This window comes from Petaurus breviceps, unplaced genomic scaffold, assembly GCF_028583685.1.
Source record: "Petaurus breviceps papuanus isolate PSGF00001 unplaced genomic scaffold, PetGlider_PUasm1.0 90897, whole genome shotgun sequence".
NCBI lineage: Eukaryota > Metazoa > Chordata > Mammalia > Diprotodontia > Petauridae > Petaurus > Petaurus breviceps.
In genome coordinates this window covers 2809261-2830057 of record NW_027187374.1, presented here as the reverse complement: position 1 = coordinate 2830057, position 20797 = coordinate 2809261, and the positions used below count along the sequence as shown (strand labels likewise).

General features: G+C 33.6%; 1 protein-coding gene across 1 annotated transcript in view; it reads left to right on the top strand.

The window, feature by feature from the left end:
• The window catches only part of DSCAM (DS cell adhesion molecule), an 870593-nt gene that overhangs the window by 799138 nt on the left and 50658 nt on the right, over positions 1-20797 (top strand). The window contains exons 25-28 of the mRNA XM_069074855.1: positions 530-718; positions 1753-2043; positions 4234-4410; positions 11102-11132. Coding sequence (XP_068930956.1) covers positions 530-718; positions 1753-2043; positions 4234-4410; positions 11102-11132 — 688 coding nt within the window. The remainder of the gene's footprint in view (positions 1-529; positions 719-1752; positions 2044-4233; positions 4411-11101; positions 11133-20797) is intronic.

The following is a 20797-nucleotide window of genomic DNA, read 5'->3' as shown; positions in this document are numbered from 1 at the left end:
AAATGACAAAGCAAAACCTTCAGCAGCATAAATATATCTTGTTCTTATTGGATAGAAAATAAAAACATGTCATGTTGATATTACATTTGGACCTCCCCATCTGAAATACCCTGAACCATAAACAAAACATGTGATTCAAGGAATTTGGGAATTGCCACAATAACTTTAATTAAATCAGTTTAACCTTTAGGTTAAGCAAGTTTCTACCAAATGTGGGTGAAGGGTGAAGTTACAAGTGTGAAGGTACAAATCAAAAGACTAGGAAGGAGATATAAGTCACAAGAGTACAATTGTGACCCAAGTGACCTGAAGTTACCTGAGTAAACTGGAGAGAGTAAGGAATATTAAGTCTTAACAAAATATAATTAGAAATCAATTTTCAATTTCACAATAGCGATGAAATACCAATCCCTTTGAATGATTTACTTTATTTGAAAATTAAAAAAAAATAATTTCCTTAAATTGAAAAGTATTCAGTAAGCTACCTACCTGATGCCAAATGGTGCTAACTTGTTTTTTATTCTTTAAGGATATATATTGCAGTACTCAGAAGATAACAGTGAGCAGTGGGGTAGTTTTCCTATCAGCCCTAGTGAACGTTCTTATCGATTAGAAAGTTTGAAGTGTGGCACCTGGTATAAGTTCACGCTTACTGCTCAAAATGGAGTAGGACCTGGGCGCATAAGTGAAATCATAGAAGCAAAAACTCTAGGAAAAGGTTTGTTTATTCTCTTTTTGCCTTTATTTGCTCTATTTTATGGATAGTAACACTAGCCCATTAGAATTAATGAAGAATAAGGTTGTGTCTTTCATATATGTGTGTGAGTGTGTGTGTGTGTGTGTGTGTGTGTGATATGAGTGAATGTATTTGGCTATATTCAACAGAGCTATCAGTGTAGCGAAAGAGAGAAAAAGTTTTAAAAGTTATTTCAGTTACTTTTTTAACCCCTTCACTAGCATGAAGAAATAAGAAATGTTGGAAAAACATGGACTTTGTGACCAATATTATGATTAAAAAACTATGAAGTTCATATTTGTTAGTGTCCCCACTTCCCTTTAAGTTCCCTGGTCTCCCTCTCCCTTCCCAGACAGCAAGTGTTTTATGTTTCAGGTACCTATTAGAAAGAAAATGATCATGTAAATTATGATCCTTCCAAGTATAACCACAGAAACAGTAGAGCTAGAAAGGTCCCTAAAAATTATCCAGTCATTTCACATCATTTTATATATGAGAAAGTATTTGAACTTTATAAGCTGATTAATTAATGGAGTTTTAGTCATTGTTAAATGGATAAGGAAGAGATTTTTTTGTGAAGAGGTCCTTCACACCAATACCAAATTAGGAACTATGTACTACATCACACATTAAGTTTAATCTCAATGAAAATTAAGACCGAAAATATTGATCAGGTCAATTTATTGGGGCAAGTCAGCTGAAACCCAGAAGCAATTATTTTGTTCCTTTTAGAATTATTTTAAATGACATTAAATTTAATTTTGAAAACTGGTCTCTGGTTTGATATCATTGTATATATAGTTTTGCTGCCAATAAAATCTCCATGTGCTTCTCTCCCATAGAATGAATATGATACGTACCACACTCTTATCATTCAAATTCTGTAGCAATTAAATTAAACTACTTTTTCAAAGAGACAATTTAAAGGAAAATGCAAGAATATTTCTTCCTCTTTTATTTTTGCTTTTATTTTCTTTATCTGAAATACTAATATTAAAATATATACTGTTTTCTAGAGCCACAATTTTCAAAGGAGCAAGAACTGTTTGCCAGCATTAACACCACTCGAGTGAAGTTGAATCTCATTGGTTGGAATGATGGTGGTTGTCCAATCACTTCTTTTATTCTGGAGTATAGGCCATTTGGGACAACAGTCTGGACAACAGCTCAGCGAACATCACTTTCCAAGTCATACATTTTGTATGATTTACAAGAGGCTACGTGGTATGAGCTGCAAATGAGGGTGTGCAACAGTGCTGGTTGTGCAGAGAAACAGGCCAAATTTGCTACACTTAACTATGATGGCAGTAAGCATTTTCATTTTATACCTGTTCCTTTATATTTCAATTTAAGAGTCTGGAACATAAATTGATTATCATTCTCTACTATCATTCTCCACAGCTAGAACAAGTGCCATAATTACTATTGGGTTTTAAAGTCACTCTTTTAAGTTCTTTGCTGATTGCTTTTTGAGCTTACATTGGCCCTCTGCATACTTAAGGGGAAAAGTCTGCTATCTCTGTATAAAGCTAAGAACTGAAAAATCTTATTTAGGTGATAATTTCATTAATGCTGAAAGATTCTTATTAAGGGGTTTCATGTAAACAATTACTAATGATGATAGTCTATTTTTCCCCTAATTCTTTCTCTGTGGCATTGAACAATAGCTTTCTTTAAAAAAATAATGCTTTCCATTCAATTAGCATGTATATTAAAAAGATATTCATTATAGTGGATATATACATATTGTATCCTAGGCAGAAGTAGAATTCTGTTTTCACCAATAAATATTTGATCTTTTGCTGAGGATTAAGATCAATTGATATTTTAAAAATCACATTGATTTGCAATATCAACTGGTTTGCAAAATTAGAGCACAGGGGAAGATCATAATCCTCATAAACAGGAAGAACTCATGGATAAGAAATTTAATTTACAAAAAGCATAGCAAAAGACCCAATTAAACCAAACCATCCCAAGGATATAGAGGGAAGATGATTTATGTTTACATTTCAATTAGAAATTATATAGGGAAAATGAATTTTGCTGAAACATCATCAATAATAAAGGGTACCCCCCAAATTCTGAGTACAGTTGTTAGCTACTCAAACTTTGTATAGTAGAAGATAGCAAGAAATATTTGTTATTTGACAAATTTTATACTTAATAGGGGCAAGAATCATTTAATTTAATCATTTAAAATTCATAAAAATCATATGTCTAGGACTGGAAGAAACCTCAGAGATCATCTAGTATAACCTTTTCATTTTAGAGATGAGGAAACAGACTTACAGAGGTCACATGACTTTTCCAGACCCTCAGAGAGAAAACATCAGTGACAAATTTGAAATAAGGTCCTGACTTCAGAGATTATGCCTAATCGAGCCCTGCTACTTCCATTGATTTATTTCTTCTGCCAGATCCTTAGCTAAGAGTTTTCACTTCTTACGATTTTGCCTTGTTGGGTATATACTTTTTTCTTTCTATCTCTGCAAGTACCTATTAACAGAGTTCTTACACATTTTGATGGGATGCCATTTCAATAAAAAACACTTTCAAAACAGGAGGGGAAAGCCAAAACCTCTTTCCCTCAATCTCCTTACTAATATTCAACTAAACATTAAGGACATATTTCTTCTGGGGAAAATTAAAATACAGAGTATAACAAAGCATTTTTCATGATGTTACAATAATACAGTACTCCATAAAAACAAGTTTTCTTTTATCACAGTACCTATAGGCAGTAAAATTATTTTCTACCATGAGTTGTAATAAATTACTTGTTTTTCTTTATGACTCTGATGATTTCTTTATGATTCTTCATGATCTAATCAATCCATATTTTACAATTCAGGTTAACAACAACTAGAAATATGAAGGTAGCTTTACAAAACTATATGATTACTTTTGGAAAGTTAATTGATAACCCATATATATAAGGCATTAAGGAAAGTCAAAATTTTTTCCACTTTAGCTCAAATAGAGGTTGATTCCTCAAATCATGAAAATTGGTTTTAAGGGCTCTTTTTCCCCTGCAAACAGATATTTATGTTAAAGTCCCCCTCCAAACTATTCTACTTGCTTTATTGTTAATTTTGTGACTGCTATTTTTGGAACAGTCTACCGATTGTACAATTAGGAATAGTCTAAAAAAACATTGAATTCCAAATCAATTCTTTGTCATCCACATATGTACCCTAAACTTCAAGTAGAACATTGCCTATACCCACTTGCTAAGTGAAATCCATTTGACACAAATGCTGCTGATCTGTTACAGAGATATGAATTTAGTGTACTAAAGGATGAGCTAAAAAGTAAATAGTACTATATTTAGGAGAGAGGAGTATGTTGAGTAAGTGAATTCATCATGTGCCTAGTAAGTAATTTTATAAGATATCCCAGGTACCACTGTTTTATTTTTTTCTAATAATTTATTATTTCTAAAAATGAAATCATTTTCTCTTCATAGTAATCTAACTTCATGAACTTATTTTCAGGCACAATTCCTCCACTTATTAAGTCAGTTGTCCAAAATGAGGAGGGACTGGCAACTAATGAAGGATTAAAGATGCTAGTGACCATTTCTTGCATTTTGGTTGGAGTCTTGCTGTTATTTGTGCTACTGTTGATTGTACGGAGGAGGAGGAGAGAGCAGAGATTGAAGAGGTTGAGAGGTAAGAGAATTCAGAAGTCAACTATTCACTCTCGTATATTATCTAGTATATTTTCACTGTACCTTGATACCAAAATGTAATATGAAATTACAATGATATCAAAAAATTATTTAAAACTGAATCTGTTATATCTATTCAATCTCACTGTAACCACCTCAATAAAATGAAGAAACATTTGTTAAGTACCTACTATGTGCCAGGAACTCTGTGCCAAATACAAAAATACTAGGTGGCAGGTATACAAATACAATACCTGAAACAATTCCTATTCCCAATGAGATTACCTTCTAATGAGTGGGACAACAAGAACATATACAAGTGTGTAGAGAATAAAGAAAATAATGACACATGGAGGCAAACTTGGTAGATCAGGAAAGACTTCCTGTAGAAGATGGTTGTATCTTGAAAGAAGCGAAGTACTCTACAAGAAGGAGAGCCACTGAAAAGGCACAAAGACAGGAAATGAAGTGTCAAGTATGAAGAATAGAAAGGACAATTTGACTGGATCATGGAGTGAGGGAGGGAGAGTCCAAAGATACTGGAAAGATTGCTGAGGCCAAATTGTAGAAGACTTTAAAAGCTAAAAAGAGGAGTTTATGTTTGATTGTAAAGGCAATAAAGAACCACTGCTAAAGTTTACTGAGTAGATGAGTGACTTAGTCTGATCTATATTTAAGGAAAATTAAGTTGGGCATAGAGTATACTAAAGTGGAGAAAATAATGTAGAGAGAGCAATTAGGAGGATGTAATAATAATCTGGGTGAGAGGTGATGAGAAATTGAACTAATATGGTAGCTGTATGAGTAGTAAAAATGGGTCAGATTCAAAAGATGTTGTTGATGTAGAAAGGGCAAGATTTGGCAACTGATTAGGTAGGTGAGATGAAAGAAAGGAGTTGAGGATAATACAAATTAGAAATCTAGGAGATTAGAAGAATGTTGCTACCTAAAACAAAAATAGAAATGTAAGGTGAATAGGATTGAGGGAAAGACAATCAGTTTTGTTTTGAACACGTGTCAGATTTTCTCTGAAAATAATTTCTTATACATTGCTACAGATGGGATTGGAAGGTAGTCCCTTATTTGCAATGATATTTTATATCAGTGAGTTAGAAAACATATTTTCCTAAATTTTAGTTGAAGCCCCACATAATGTTTTACCTGAAAAAAAATGAGAAGGAATGATGCAGATGCCAGGTCCAGCAATACACTCCTTTTCCATCAAGTATTAAGAAATGTTCATTTTTTTACATAAATTCAATATAAAGTAAAACACATAAATAGAAATAAAGCAAAACAAAAACCCAATCTTCTTTCTGCATTCAATATGATTATCTTTACATTAATCAATTACCTTGGTGACACATTTGAATGGTAAATCTTTAATGAAGTCCATCAACCCAAAGAAATCTTTTACTTGAAGTCCTAGAGGGATATTTTTATATAACACTTTTACCTAGAACATAATCCCATGGAATAGATCTCAAGGCCCAGTCTATGTAGCCTGCATTCTTTTCAAGTAGTTATATCCAGTAAGTTTTGAAATATCTACCCAGGAGAGAAACAGTTTGGCAAAATTACGCAACATTTATACTGCATCTGAAAAGACATGCAGATCTCTCCATTATACAACCAATAATCAGATAGTATATTCCCTGCAAAGAATGAGGTTGACTTTTTTTTTTAACTTCACTCAGGCCATGCCTTTTCGTACAAGAGGCTTTGTTTTAATCTTTGGCAATGTATATATTTTTTCCTTATTCAGCTTATTTCACTCTGCATCAGTTCATAAAACTCTTCTTATGTTATATGTTCCGTATAGCATAGTGATATCCCACAATTATTTAGCCATTTCCTATCGATGGTCAACTACTTTGTTTCTAATTCTTTGGTAATATGAAAAGTATCACCATGAACACTGGGCATTTGAGAACTTTTTCATTCAGACTGCCTAGGACAAATTGTATGAGTAATTTAGTCAATTTTTAACATGATTCCAAGTTTCTTTCCAGAATGGTTGGACTAATTCATATATCTACTAACAGAAGTATACTGACAGAGTGTCTACTAAAAGATTATGCCTTCTGTCCCAAAGCAATTGCAAATATTGCTTATCTTTATGTCACCTTTACCAAATTGCTTTATGAAAGAGAGCAGAATAATTAATAAGAAAACAAAATCCAATAATTTATTTTTTTAAAATACTTATGTAAAAAGAATGATACAAAGAGCATGAAAATGACATGTTTCCAAAAAAAAGTTTATTATGCATCATGAAATTCCAGAAAGATGGATTTGTAACAATAATTCGTGCTAGTAAATCATTTAAGAATCCATTTAAAGATGTATTTAAAACTAAAATTAGCTTTATTTTCACTGGAGAAACAAAGAGTAACTCAAGGATGCCCACTGTCTACTTTTATTTGATGTAGCTCTAGAAAGCCTAGCAAGAGCAATGAAACTAGAGGAATATAGAAATAAACATTAGCAAAGAAAGACAAATATCATTCCTGTTTTCTGACACTATGGGAAAAAAGAAGAAACTTAGAAAACCCCCCAAAATTAGCAAAGAAACTGATTAGACCGTTAATAGATTAAATATCCGGATACAAATAAATCCAGGAAAAAGCCTATAGAATAAAAACAAAGGAGGAAAGAGTAGAAAGAGAAATATTATTTAAAGTAACAACAAAATATGCTATCTGGCAGTCAACTTACTAGTATGTACCATATTCAAAATATATAAATACAATTATAAAATAATTTTAAATTTTTTAATGACAATCCAATGGATATTCATTGCTCATGGGCTGTAAATATGCTACCTCAATTCATTTACAGGTTTGATATTATATAATCATAATTACCAGGGGAATGATTCAAGAAAAGTAATATAAATATTTGTTAGATCTAAAGAAAATAATAACAAAATTCATTTAGAAAACAAAAAGTGTGAAATGTAAAAGGAAACAATGAAAATGTAGGATTAAAGAGGTTCTAGAAATCTTCTTCTAGAAATATAATTATATCAAAAAGCAGTTTTGAGCAAAATTTTTATGCTGGCTAAAGAAATAGAAAAGTAGATTAGTGGACTGGACTAAATGAGCAATTATCAGAACAACAGGCTTCAATAACCTAATAACTCACGTGAAAACAAAATAGAAAAAGGACAGGTTGTGCAGGGATTTAAATGACAAATAAATGAATTTATATCTGATCCTAAAGGTAATGAAGCTACTTCAATTAGAGATTGTTGAGTAGGAAATGATGTGTTCAAATCTCAGATTTAGGAAAATTTCTTTGGGACCTGACTGGGACATGGTGGATTAGTGGTCAAAGATACCAATAATATAATATTTATGTCTTATGAATATAAAAACAATCCAGTCATCCATGGGCCTAAACAAAGGTCATATCTTTGAAAATAAAAGGAAGACATATTCAGGATATGTTGTAAAGATAAAAGAAATTGAACAACAGATTGGATATGTGGTGTATATATGAGTGAGAACTTGAGATCAACACCAAAGCAGTGTAAGTTTAAGTGACTGAGAGGATGGTATGGAAGGAAAATATTATAATTTTTGCAGTAGAGAGAATAATGACATTTAGTTTATATAGTATTTACTGAATTTGAGATGCCTACAGAATACATAGTATAAGATGTCAAGAAGACAGATGGTGATATAGGACTTGATCTAAGGAGAGAGACTAGGGCTGGATAGGCAGCTGAATAGATTTGCCACCTAAAAAGTCTTTGATAACTTTGGAGAGAGCAATTTCAGTTGAAGGTTAGAAGCCAACTTGCAGAAGATTCAGAAGGGAGTAAGAGGAGAGTGAATGAAAAGTATCTAGAATAAATGACTTTCTCAAAGTGTTTATTTAATAAGTGGAGAAGAATTGCAGACTGTAGGATCACAATTCCAAATATACTGAAAGAGTATGTAGAAATGTTACTAAAGAGAACAAAATGGGGAAAAGTTAGACTGAGGCAAAGATATATAGATAAGACACAAGTGGAAACTGAATAATCAATGGAAAAGTTATCTAAGCCTTTTTAATACCAAAACAAGATGACTGAGAAAACTAGTGCTGTCTCCCAGAACTATATCTTTATGAGTCTTCTATACTCTGAACAGTACAAATCATTTCACAGTTAACTGAAAGATATACAAAATGTAAAATCTCTTGATGCTTATTGTTTGTTGATTATGAAAAAACATTTAATTTATTAGACCAAAATGCTGCCTTACATGTTCTTTTTGGATATGGTATCTCTCCTCCATTGATCAAAATCATTTAAGACTTATATAACAGTGCCTATTTATGGATATGCTGATTATAAACATCAGGAACAGTTCCAAAGAGAGATGAGTTCTTGACAATGCTGTTCATCAATGTGATGAAGGAGGTCTAGAAAAGAGTTCAGGTTGAAGTAATACCTCTAGTAGAAGGCAAGGTCTTCTGGGTGCTCCTGTGGGTGGAAGGCATTGTGCTTTTTGCAAAATGCCCCAGGACATTACAGAGTGTCCTAGAAAAGATCTATAATCATCCAAAGGAATTTGACCTGACCTTCCACGCAGAAAAGACCAAGTGGAGGAAGAATATCTGTTCTACAGATTATAGCATGCATTTGGAGAGATGATCTATAGAGCTATAGAGTAAATTATGACTGGGTCAGAGGGTACAAATAAACAATAAGGTGGGGCCACAGTTGAACAGGAGGAAGAAAATTAGTTTGATTGCCTTCAGAGAATTATAATGCTTCATTTATGATCGCAAGTTTCCCATGGAAGTAAAAAACATGTTTTAATACCAACATCCCACCAGTATTGCTATATGGCTTTGAGATATGGATTATAACAGTGTCCAAAAAAAATGAGAAGTAAATCTCACACTGAGAATAATGGAGGCATGCTCAGTATGAGCAAATAGCAATAATTGAGAAACTCTAAAGAAGAATAGGAATAGAAAAAGTCCTAAAGGAATTCTTACATTTTTTGGTTCATTCTGAGACTGCCTTTCTTCAGTCCCTATACTGACCCAGAACTTGGTATAAAGGTAGTGACAATCCCTAGGACCTTACCTCACTCTGAGGAACCTAAGGAATTAGTGTTCTCTTCCATTTTTCTCTAACTCATTCCACTGGCTACCTATTGAGTCTTTCTAAAAATTGTTAGCCATTACATCTCTGGTATCATTCAAAAATCTTTTCCCATGGTCCCAATACTCCTCCATAGCAGCTGTCTTTGATTTTCCACACCTGGGGGCTGTGGAAGACAAGAGATATATAAACAAATAGGTACAAAACAGATACAAAATTAATTTGAGGGAGAGTGTTCTTAGAAGTTAGGACTTTGTGTAGAAAATGTGATAAGCCAGGTTTTAAAGGAAAGAAGGGATTATAGGGAAGAAAGTGAGATATTCTGATGTATATTTTCCAATATGTACTTTTTAGGTTTCTTTTCCCTTCTAAGTATAATCAATACTGTGGTACCTTATGTACTCAAACAAGAACTAGCAATCATAGTTTACTTTGATTTTATTTTATGGAGGGAGAAATAATATGCTTTAATATATGTCTGAACATTATAATCTCATGTTAGCTTACTAATACTCTTATGGTCTAATAATACATAACTATCAGAAAGCTGAATAATGGAACTGAATTACTCCTTGGTCTATAAAACACACTGTTTTGAGATATCTTAAAATGTTTATAAAACTGTCTTTCTTTTATGTATGTAAAAGAATTGAATTGCTTTTTATTCCTAGACTTACCAGGTTCATAGTTGCAAAAATTGGTCACAAATAATTGGAATCGAAGTAAATGCCCATCAGTTTGGAATGACTAAACAAACTATGGGACAAGAATGAAATGGAAGGCAGTTGTACTGTAAAAGATGGCAAATGTGATGAATACAGAGCAGCATGGAAAAAGCTACATGTATTAATTCAGAGCAGAATGAAGAAAACAATATTCACAATTCAAAATTCACAATACAACTCCCCAACTCCACCCCCCCCAAAAAAATCAAAAGTGAATGTTGCAAAATTATAAAGCATGGCTTTAAAGAAAAACATCCCTACTCCATTCTTTAGCAATAGCGAGAGGTCCATAAATTTATATTGAACATATTTTCAGACTTTTTGATGTATTTTTTTCATTTGTACTGATTTTTCCTGATTCTTTTTGTTAAAAGATACTATTTCCTTTATGGAATAACCCCCTGGAAAGCTGAGGGATAGAGGAGTGATACAGGAGGAAATCATGGGGGTGTAAAAATATTAATAATAATTTATTTTTTAAAAGAAAAATAATGGGTTTGCCTGTTGGCAAACTTTTCTAAGTTATGATCTGTGCAAAATAAAATTGAATTTTCTAGATGGACCAAAAAATTAATTTATGATTAAAACCTTATTACATTTTGAGAAGTTTTCCTACTCCTTAAAAATTTTTAATGAGATATGATAGTCATGTGTAGAGAGATTTAAAATGGTTATAGAACTGCTTTGTTATTAATATTGGTCTGAACAAGGAACAATTCCATTTTTAATTGCCTAATGTGGGTTGGAGAAATTGTAGAAATTAGTCAACCCAAAATACATATTGTAAATAGAAAAAAAAATGTTAATAAGTTGCTTGTCTTTTGCTGACATTAACTATTATTTGGGTTTTCTTTGTTCCCCAGATGCAAAGAGTTTAGCTGAAATGCTTATGAGGTAAGAACAAAATTCATCATCCACAGGCTTAATTTTAATGATGTTTTCCAAGTTGCTGTGATAATTTAAGTTATAAGTAATTACATTTAAATATATATATATACATATGTATGTATAGTGGTTTCGATTTTTTTCGTTTATCATATAATTTCCCATACAAGTATATTTACTTGAGTTTTCCTATTGAGGATCCATTGTGAGTTTAAAAAACTAAAAAAATGCTAAAGGAAAATAATTTTTATTTACCTTTTCTCTGAAGTGTGTTTTGTTTGTTTGCCCCATTTGGAAGGGTTCAAAATATGGAGATACTAATTCATAAACCCTCTTCCTGTTTGGATTAGATCAACTTCTTAATTTAATGTGTCGAATAAAAACTCTTAGAATCCTTATCCCAACTCCCTGTCTCATAAGCAAGTCTCCAGTACTGCAATTAAGACTACATCTTCCTTCAGAATTCTAAGAGTATTCCTGAGAGGTTGTAGTGATTCTCTAATGCCATCACCTCAACCTCCCACTTGTGTACTTCTCATGGTTATTAGTGTAGAAGCAATTAACTAAACCATCCTTCAGTACCTTTTTTAGGGCTTATAAAATAATTTTATATTTTATTTTTTCATAACTTAATGTAAAAACAATTTTTCTTTCTTTTTTTTTCAAATTTTGAGTTCCAAATTTTTCCCTTTATTGAGAAGTCAAGCGATTTACAAAACATCTTTCCATGTAAGTCATGCTGTGAAAGAAAAAACACAAGAAAAAACATGCAAAAAAAATAATGAAAGTAAAAGAAAAGTGTTCTTGAACTGCATTCAGGTCCCCCCAGTTCTTTGTCTGGAGATGGACAGCAGCTTTTATCATAAGTCCTTCAGAACTGTCTTGGATCATTGTATTGCTGAAAATAACTAAGTTATTCACAGGAGATCATCATACAATATTGGTGTTAACTGTGTACAGTGTTCTCCTGGTTCTGCTCATTTCATTTTGCATGAGTTCATGTAGGTCTTTCCAGGTTTTTCTCAGAGCATCTTGCCATTCATTTCTTATAGAACAATAGCATTCCCTTACAATCACATAGAATAACTCATTCATCCATTCCTTAGGTGATAGATTTCCCCTCAATTTACAATTCTTTGCCACCACTAAAATATCTGCTATAAATATTGTTACACATGTGTCCTTTTCCTTTTTTATATATCTTTGAGATACAGACCTAGTAATGGTATTTCTTGGTCAAAGGGTATTCATGGTTTTGTAGACTTTTGGGTATAGTTCCAAATTCCTCTCCAGAATAGTTGAATCACTATACAACCTCACCAACAGTGCACTGATGTTTTAATTTTCTACATTCCTTCCAACATTCATCATTTACTTTTTCTGTCATAATAACTAATCTGATAGGTGTGTGGTGGTAGCTCAGAGTTGTTTTAATTTGCATTTCTCAAAACAGTAGTGATTAAGAGCATTTTTATGGGACTATAGATAGTAAGTCAGTTTTCTATATATTTGAGAAATGAGGTCTTTATCAGAGAAACTTGCTGTAATTTTTTTTCACAGTAATGATTACCAACTATATATTTCCCTCCACCCTATTTTTCTCCTGTTCTTTCTCTCCTTTCACCCTGTCTATTCTCAAAAATATTTTTTCTTCTGACTTTTGCCTCCCTCAAACTACTCTCCCTTCTATCAACTCCCCACCTCATCCCCTTCCCCACTATTTTCCCATATGGTAAGATAGATTTCTATACCCAACTGAGAAATTCCCTCTCTAAGGCAATCCTGATTAAAGTAAGGTCCACACAGTTCCCCCAAATTATGTCTCTATCTTCTCCTCCACTGTAAAATCTCTTTGGGGTCTCTTTTGTTAGATAATTTACCCTATTCTACCTCTTCCTTCCCCCTTCTCCCAGTACATTCCTTTCTCACCCCTTATTTTTATTTTTTTTAGGTATTATCCCTTCATATTCAACTCAAACACATACTTTCTGTCTATATATGCTTCTTCTAACTGTCCTAATAATGAGAAAGTTTTTAGGAATTACAAGTATCCTTTTCCTGTAGGAATATAAAAAATTTAATTTTAACGAATCCCTTGTGATTTCTATTTTTTGTTTACTTTTTTATACATCTTGAGTCTTGTATTTGAAAGTCAATTTTTAGGGGCAGCTAGGTGGTGCCCCTAGATAAAGCATCAGCCCTGGAGTCAGGAGGACCTGAGTTCAAATCCAGTCTCAGACACTTAACACTTCCTAGCTGTGTGACCTTAGGCAAATCACTTAACCTAATTGTCCTGCTTTCCCCCTCCAAAAAGCAAAAAAAGTCAATTTTTTATTCAGTTCAGATCTTTTCATTGGCAATTCTGAAAAGTTCTCCATTTCATTGAATATCCATTTTCCCCCAGAGAATTATGCTCAGTTTTGCTGAGGATGTGATTCTTGGTTGTAATCCTAGCTCTTTTGCTCTTTGGAATATCATATTCCAAGCCCTCTGATCCTTCAATATAGCAAATGCTAAATCTTGTGCGATTCTGACTGTGGCTCTACAACATTTGAATTATTTCTTTCTGGTTGTTTGCAATATTGTCTCCTTGACCTGAAATCTCTGGAATTTGCCTATAATATTCCTGGGAGTTTTTGTTTTGGGAGGAAATAAGGGCATTTTACCATGACAATTTTTTAAAAGATTATGTCTGTGGGGCATCCAGGTGGCTCAGTGAGTAAGAGCACCAGCTCCAGTGTCGGGATCACCTGGGGATCAAATCCAGGCTCAGACACTTAGCACCACACCCAGAAATAACTGGCCGTGTAACCCTGAGCAAGTTACTTAACCCTGATTGCTTCAAAAAAAAAAAAAAAAGGTTATGTCTAGGCTCTTTTTTTTTTATCACGGCTTTCAGGCAGTCCACAAGGGCAGTTGTTTTTCCAATGAGATATTCCACATTTTTCTCCTATTTTTTTCATTCTTTTGATTTTGTTTTTTGTGTCTTGATGACTCATAAAGTCATTAGCTTTTGCTTTACCAATTTCATTTTTTAAGGAATTATTTCCTTCACTGAGCTTTTGTACCTCTTTTTCTATTTGGTCAATTCTGCTTTTCAAAGTATTCTTTTCTTCATTGGATGTTTGTCCCTCCTTTACCATTTGGCTTATATATATATTTTTTTTAAGATATTGTTTTCTTCAATATTTTTTGTGCCTCCTTTACCAAGCTGTTGACTTTTTCATTATTTTCTTGCATTACTCTCATTTCTCTTCCCAATTTTTCCTCTCTCTTGCTTGATTTTTAAAATCCTTTTTGAGCTCTTCCATGGCCTTGGACCAATTCATATTTTTTAATTTTTAAAAATTTTCATTTAATATTTTTAATCAGGCCAAATGCTGAATATATCAGGGCTATTTTTAATATATATTTTCTGATTTTATTTTAGACTTAAACACCAGAACACAAATATAGAATAAAGGGGGGAAATCATAAATTTAAATATTGAACTTAAGCACAAAATAAGAAAATAAAAAAGGATGTCATGTGCACAGCAGAATATAAGATAGCATTCAAAATATATAATAATAAATTTTCACTTCAAGAAAGCCTGTATATTAAATACTACACATTGTGTTGAGAGCTGTCCTTCTTTTCTTTGCTTCCTTGTAAGTTTTCTTTTGTTCTTTACTATGCACTTTTTACTTGTTTTTTTTTTGCCCTTCCTCCCCCCCCACTGCAGAAGGCTACAATTAAGTATAAATATATTACTATATAAATATAGATATATGCATACACATATATACACATATAGAGAGACATATACTTTCCCTAACAAATTCTACTCCTGAACTTTGTTTATATGTTTGTACATATCTCTTGTTTCCTATCCCTACTGACTCCTCTACTTTACTTCTACCCACTACCTTGCCCTCTTATTTCTTAGCCTACCTCCCTCCAAAGGGCCCTCCCCATCATCCCATTCCCATAAATCTAAACAGCCTTCTGTAGCTTTCTATAACCTATTCCCTCACCCTCCCCTCTAGAGATCCTTCACTTATCCTCCCATTCCCATAGATCTAAACAGCCTTCTATAACCTTTAACCTATTCCCTCACCCTATCCTCTAGAGATCCCCACGTTATCCTCTCCCCTTTCCTATCTGCTTACCATTTTATTTCTTCTAAATTTAAAAGACTTTTATACTCTTATATATGTGTATGTATGTATGTATGTATTTTTCTGTCTTAAACCCATTCCCAATGAAAGTAGGTTACCAGAACTACCAGTCCTCCTCCCCCATTTAATTCCTCTGTTTTGATTCTTCCTCTTGCACCTTCTTTGTATAAAATAATCCCTCTTTTAAGAGTTCCTAAATGGTTTTGCTTTTTAAAGTCATGTCATACTAAGGTCTACCCCAATCTTTCTTACAAACTACCCAATTACTAATGATAATCTTAGATATATATACATTTTACATACATAAAAACTAAATGATCTGTCCTTAATGAATCCCTTGTAATCAGTGTTTAGTATGTACCTTATGTTTCTCTTGGCTATTACATGTCAAATCTTCTATTAATTTCAAGGTTTGTTTTTTTTAATGAAGTCTTGAAAGATTGACAGTTGATCAAATGCCCATTTTTTTCATTCAGGATTATGCTTACCTTTGTTGGATATGATATTTTCAGTCAGAGCTCCAGTTATTATGCCTTCAATATATAGTGCTACAAGACCTGTAGTCCTTTAGTGTCTCCATTGCTAGGTTGTGTGTGATTCAAATTGTGGAACAATCATATTTAAATTGATTTTTTCTGGTTACTTTTAATATTTTATCCTTGAACTGGGAGTTTCAGAATCTGACTATAATATTCCTATGTGTTTTCCTTATAGGATCTCTTTTAAGTGGTGTTTGATGGACTTTTTTTTTATTTCTACTCCCCCCCAACCTTGTTCTAATGCTCCAGGACAATTTTCTTTAATTATTTCTTGTATTATTGTATCAAGATTCTGTTTCTGATAATAGTTTTAAGGTAATCCTATTATCCTTATGTTTTCTCTTCTTGATCTGTTCTCCAGATCAGTTGGTTTTCTTATAAAAATGTTTTATTCACTCTTCTATTTTTTCATTCTTCATATTTTTGTTTAATTATTTCTTGATCTCCTGTAACTTCACTGGCTGTACTTTTCCCAATTCTAATTTTCAAGGTGTTATTTTCTTCCTTAATATTCTGGATCTCCTTTTCTAATTGGTTCACTTCATTTTCATAATCTTGTTTTTCTTGAATTATTATTTTTTTTAGTTTTTCCTCCATCTCTCATTTGATTTTTAAAGTTTTTTAAGCTCTATGAATTCTTTTGGGGCAGGTGACCATTTGATGTTACTCTTTAGGGTAGAGGAGGGTTTCTTTGCTTTAATATCCTCCTCTGAAGATGAACCTCAGTCTTCTCTATTCCCATAATAACTTTCTATGGTTGGATTATTTCTCCTTTGCCTGTGTATTTTTTTGTATTAATAGCTTAAATTTTATAATCACCCCTAGTCTGGGATATGGGGGATGGTGTCTCTTGCCCCAGATCACAGTTCTCCCCTCTAACCTGGAACAAAAGCCAAACTTCCAGTCTCTGGAATGCCTGTAGTCGTGGCATTCTGCCCCACTGCTTCTGCACTCATCAGGCATGTGCTGGTTCCTTCTAGCCCTTGACACTCTTCACAGCACAGCTGGGTCTGGTGTTCCTTGTCAACAGAGGTTCCCTCAATTTTCCCTGGCTCAGATTCCCAACTCCCTTTGCTATCCTGGAGGTAAAAGTTCTGGTGGTTGAGGCTATATTGGCCTCCCAATTCAGCTATCCCCAGGGCTTGTTGTTTGTTGTTTAAGCAGCTTGCTGCTTATTGTTAAGGAGAAACCTATCCTGGAGATTTTTACTCTTCAAATGGACCAAACTTCTTTTTGGGATTTTCTTCTGATCTTCTCCAATTATCCCAGGAAGACCCCTCTTGTGTCTATATTTTTATTTAGTTTTATCTGCACTTTGTTTGTTTTAAGGTGCTATTTTATCTCTTTTGTTGGAGAAAATCTTGAGAGCTTGGAATTTTCTGACTTACTCTGCCATCCTCCCAGAATGCTCTCTCCAATTCATATTTTTCTTTGAGGATTTGGATATAGGAGAGCTGATTTTGTTGTCTTCTTCTGAGTTTGTCTTTTTATCCTCCCTGTCACCATAGTAATTTTCTATAGTCATGATCTTTTGTTGCTGTTTGCTCATTTTCCAGACCATTTCTTGACTTTTGAATCTATGTTAAAGTGGGGCTCTGCTCCTGAAATGGAAAGGGCACCACTCCAAGCTTCAGGTTTTTTTGTGCAGCTGTTTTCAGAGTAAATATGGAGACCTGTATGTCTTTGGTTCTTCCAAGGTGGTGTGATCTAGGGAGAGGTATGTACATTGCGATAGACTATGGGTGACCACAAGCACTCTTTTCCACCTTGGAACTGTAAATAAAGTTCCAGCTCCCATCCCCCTTGCCCTGGGACTGAGACCAGGGATGGTGACACTTCAAAAAATGGGGAATGCAACAAAATCCTGCCCATGGTGCCAGCAAAGGGACCCCTGTAATCTCCTTCTGATCAGTTGTCTGACCCCGCCCCCATTACCAACTGTGGAATGAAAGGTCTGGAAATTACTTCTGCTGCCACTGATTTAATTGCCCTACAAGGCCTGTTCCTGGTTTGCTGGTGCCTGGTCTGTGCTTGCATTCCCTGCACTGGACTGTACTCTACTTTCACCCTGTTGCAACACACCTTTCCTGCTGACCTTCTAAGTTCTCTTGGACAGGAAAATTATTTCATTCCATCCTTTTGCAGATTCTGCAACTCCAGAATTTGTTTTAGGCATACTTTTAAAATATTTTGAGGTGCTTGGGGGAGAATCCCTGCCTTTTCTCCATCATCTTGGTCCCATCTTCTTTGAGATGTGTGCTTGATAATGGGATATAGTTAGAACAATTGGAACAAAACAGAATCTGGGAAAAATAACCTCAAGCTTAGAGAGTACATGTAGCTAAAGGGTACCAACTCACAGTTTCAGAAACTGACGTGGAGTCATTTTCTCCTCTTTTTTTTCTCCACATAATTTCTTTGCTGTCTTTCTTTGTATATAAATCTGTATCCTAGCCTGTAAGATCCTGTTGTTAGATTCTCTGAGGACATCAATTAAAAAAATTGGAAGTGCAATATTACTGACAAGTTTGTCTTTAACTCAGAAAGGAGTGATGAGATTATTCACACAATTGCATGTTATAATCTGGAGAATAGATATTTTTGATCCACTTTGTCTTTTCTATGTGGATGGTCAGATGAAAAAAAAAACTTTAAATGATCATAGCTCTCTTCCAGGAGATTTTATAATGCCTTGGGACTTGATGCAACAAGTACAATGTCATCCACATGCAAGAGCAACTGGAGGACCTCACCACCTATAAGAGATTATAATTCAACTTGAGCCTCCTCCATCCCTCTCATTAACACCATTGTCAAAAATTCATCTTTCTATTTGAAATCTTTTCTTATGCTTTTTATCATCATATCACCAAATAGAGTTATTTCTGTTATTATATCAATCTTGAATGATTTTGATGGATGGATGGGAGACTTTTTGTTTAAAAATGTCTATAATGCAGCTTTTTGGTTTACTGAATAAAATCTTTTTCATTATTCCCGAAACAATAAGCAGTAAAATTTTAATATTCTCTTTCACTAAACTAAAAAAATGAAGATAAGATCCACTGTAGATTATCACTTGTGAATTAAGATTCCTACTTGGACCCTCATGAAGGATGCTGGTAGTTACTCGTGCTCTTTCAGTTACCATTTTTTTTATTAATAATGTTTCAAAACCTTGTATATCAATCACTCAGTGCCTTCGCATTTGTTTCTCTTCCAGTTCAGGTCTCTTCTATGTACACTTGGTTCAATCTGGTTGCTTTTCCAATATTGTATTCATTAATGCCATTTAAAGCATTATGTCCATCCTTCCATATAAGGACATTCAGAATCATGATATGTGGGTAGTTATTCATGTTTTCTTGATGGACATTTTTTCCATAATAAGAGTTAAGATTATCTCCACACTTTTTGTGGAAAAAAATACCCAACTTTACTCATTGCTTTCTCTTCTCTTATCCCCTTAAAGGTTTTTCCTTCTCGTCACCAGCTAGTGATGAATGCCTCACAGATCAGAAAATTCTGCCTAGATTGTAGTTCATCTGTGCTTGTTGACTTAAACTTATCAAGGGGAGCTGGGTCCTCTCCTACTATTTCCTTTATACTTATACTCCTTTTCAGTGTCAGCTCTCTATTACCTTTATTGTTTTGGTCTATCTTATCCGAACTTAGCAGAGAAAATAGAAGCAAATAAAAAAGTTGAGCAAGTCTACCTTCTCCCCACCCCTTTTGTTATAATTCCATTTACTTCAGACCCTAGATCTTTTTTTAATACTTCTCTTTTATATCAACATAACCCTCTTCCCTCCTAATACAAAAATCCTTCAAAAAAACTTTTAATTATCATTGTGTTTCTTCACTACCCCTCAATTCATTCTGAAATTTAGTACTGAAATTTAGACACTATTTTGACAGTATTATGCCATGCTTTTGTAGTTATTATCTCTTACCTGTACTTACTTCCAATTTTTTGCACACACATATGCACATACACACAAAGATATAGGTATATGCAATTTGCTTGAGGAGATAAGGATGCATCTTTTCCCCCTTATTTGTAGACAGGGAAAGCATTTTTGTCACCCCAAATGATGTGTAAGTTCACTTTTCTAATGCATTTCACACAAGGCTTTCTTGATGTGCTGTAAGGGTGGAAAGATATTATTCACAAGTGAATGTGATATAAAAAAGTTATCAATAAATATTTAACATTTGGAAAGAAATCTAACTTTTTGATGAGTTCACCTCTTTAGAACATTAGAGTAACACTTCTTGAAGAGAGGGGCTATGGCACTTGGTTCTTTGTATCATGGAGCCGACAACTGCTTACTAAAATGCTTGGTTGTTTGGTTAATGTTAAATTAATTGATAGACAGTACAAGTAAGGGAATTAAAAAGATGGGGGGGGGGGAAGAGGAAGAGAATTCCAGGCCTAGGGGAAAGCCAGTATAAATGTACAGAGTTGGGAAGTGAAGTATCTCATTCAAGAAATAACAAGGAAACCAGTAGATCATAGAGTGCATGGAAGGGAGGAAGGTAAGAATAATATAAAGGTAGGAGGTGCTAAGCTATGAAGGGCTTTAAAAGACAGGGTTTTTTTTATTTTATCCTGGAAGTAGTAGGGAACTACTGGAGTGTATTGAATAGAAATATAATATAGTCAGACTTGCATTTTAGGAAAATCACTTTGCTGAGTATATTTTTTTATGAATCAAAAAAGAAATGAGCAAAAAATATTTCAAGTCACCACAGGTTCATATTATGTGCTGCGTGCTATCCAATGAAATAAAGTACAGCCAAAGTTGCTTTTTTAATCACTTTTCTTTCTGAATGGAAAATGGAATAGGAGAGACTTATGTCAGGTAAATTAACCACAAAAGGTACTTTTTTAACAAAAAGACAAGAACTCAATGGAAAATCCAATATATAAGATCCAGAAAAAAATATAAGGAAATCATTAAAGACGAATTAG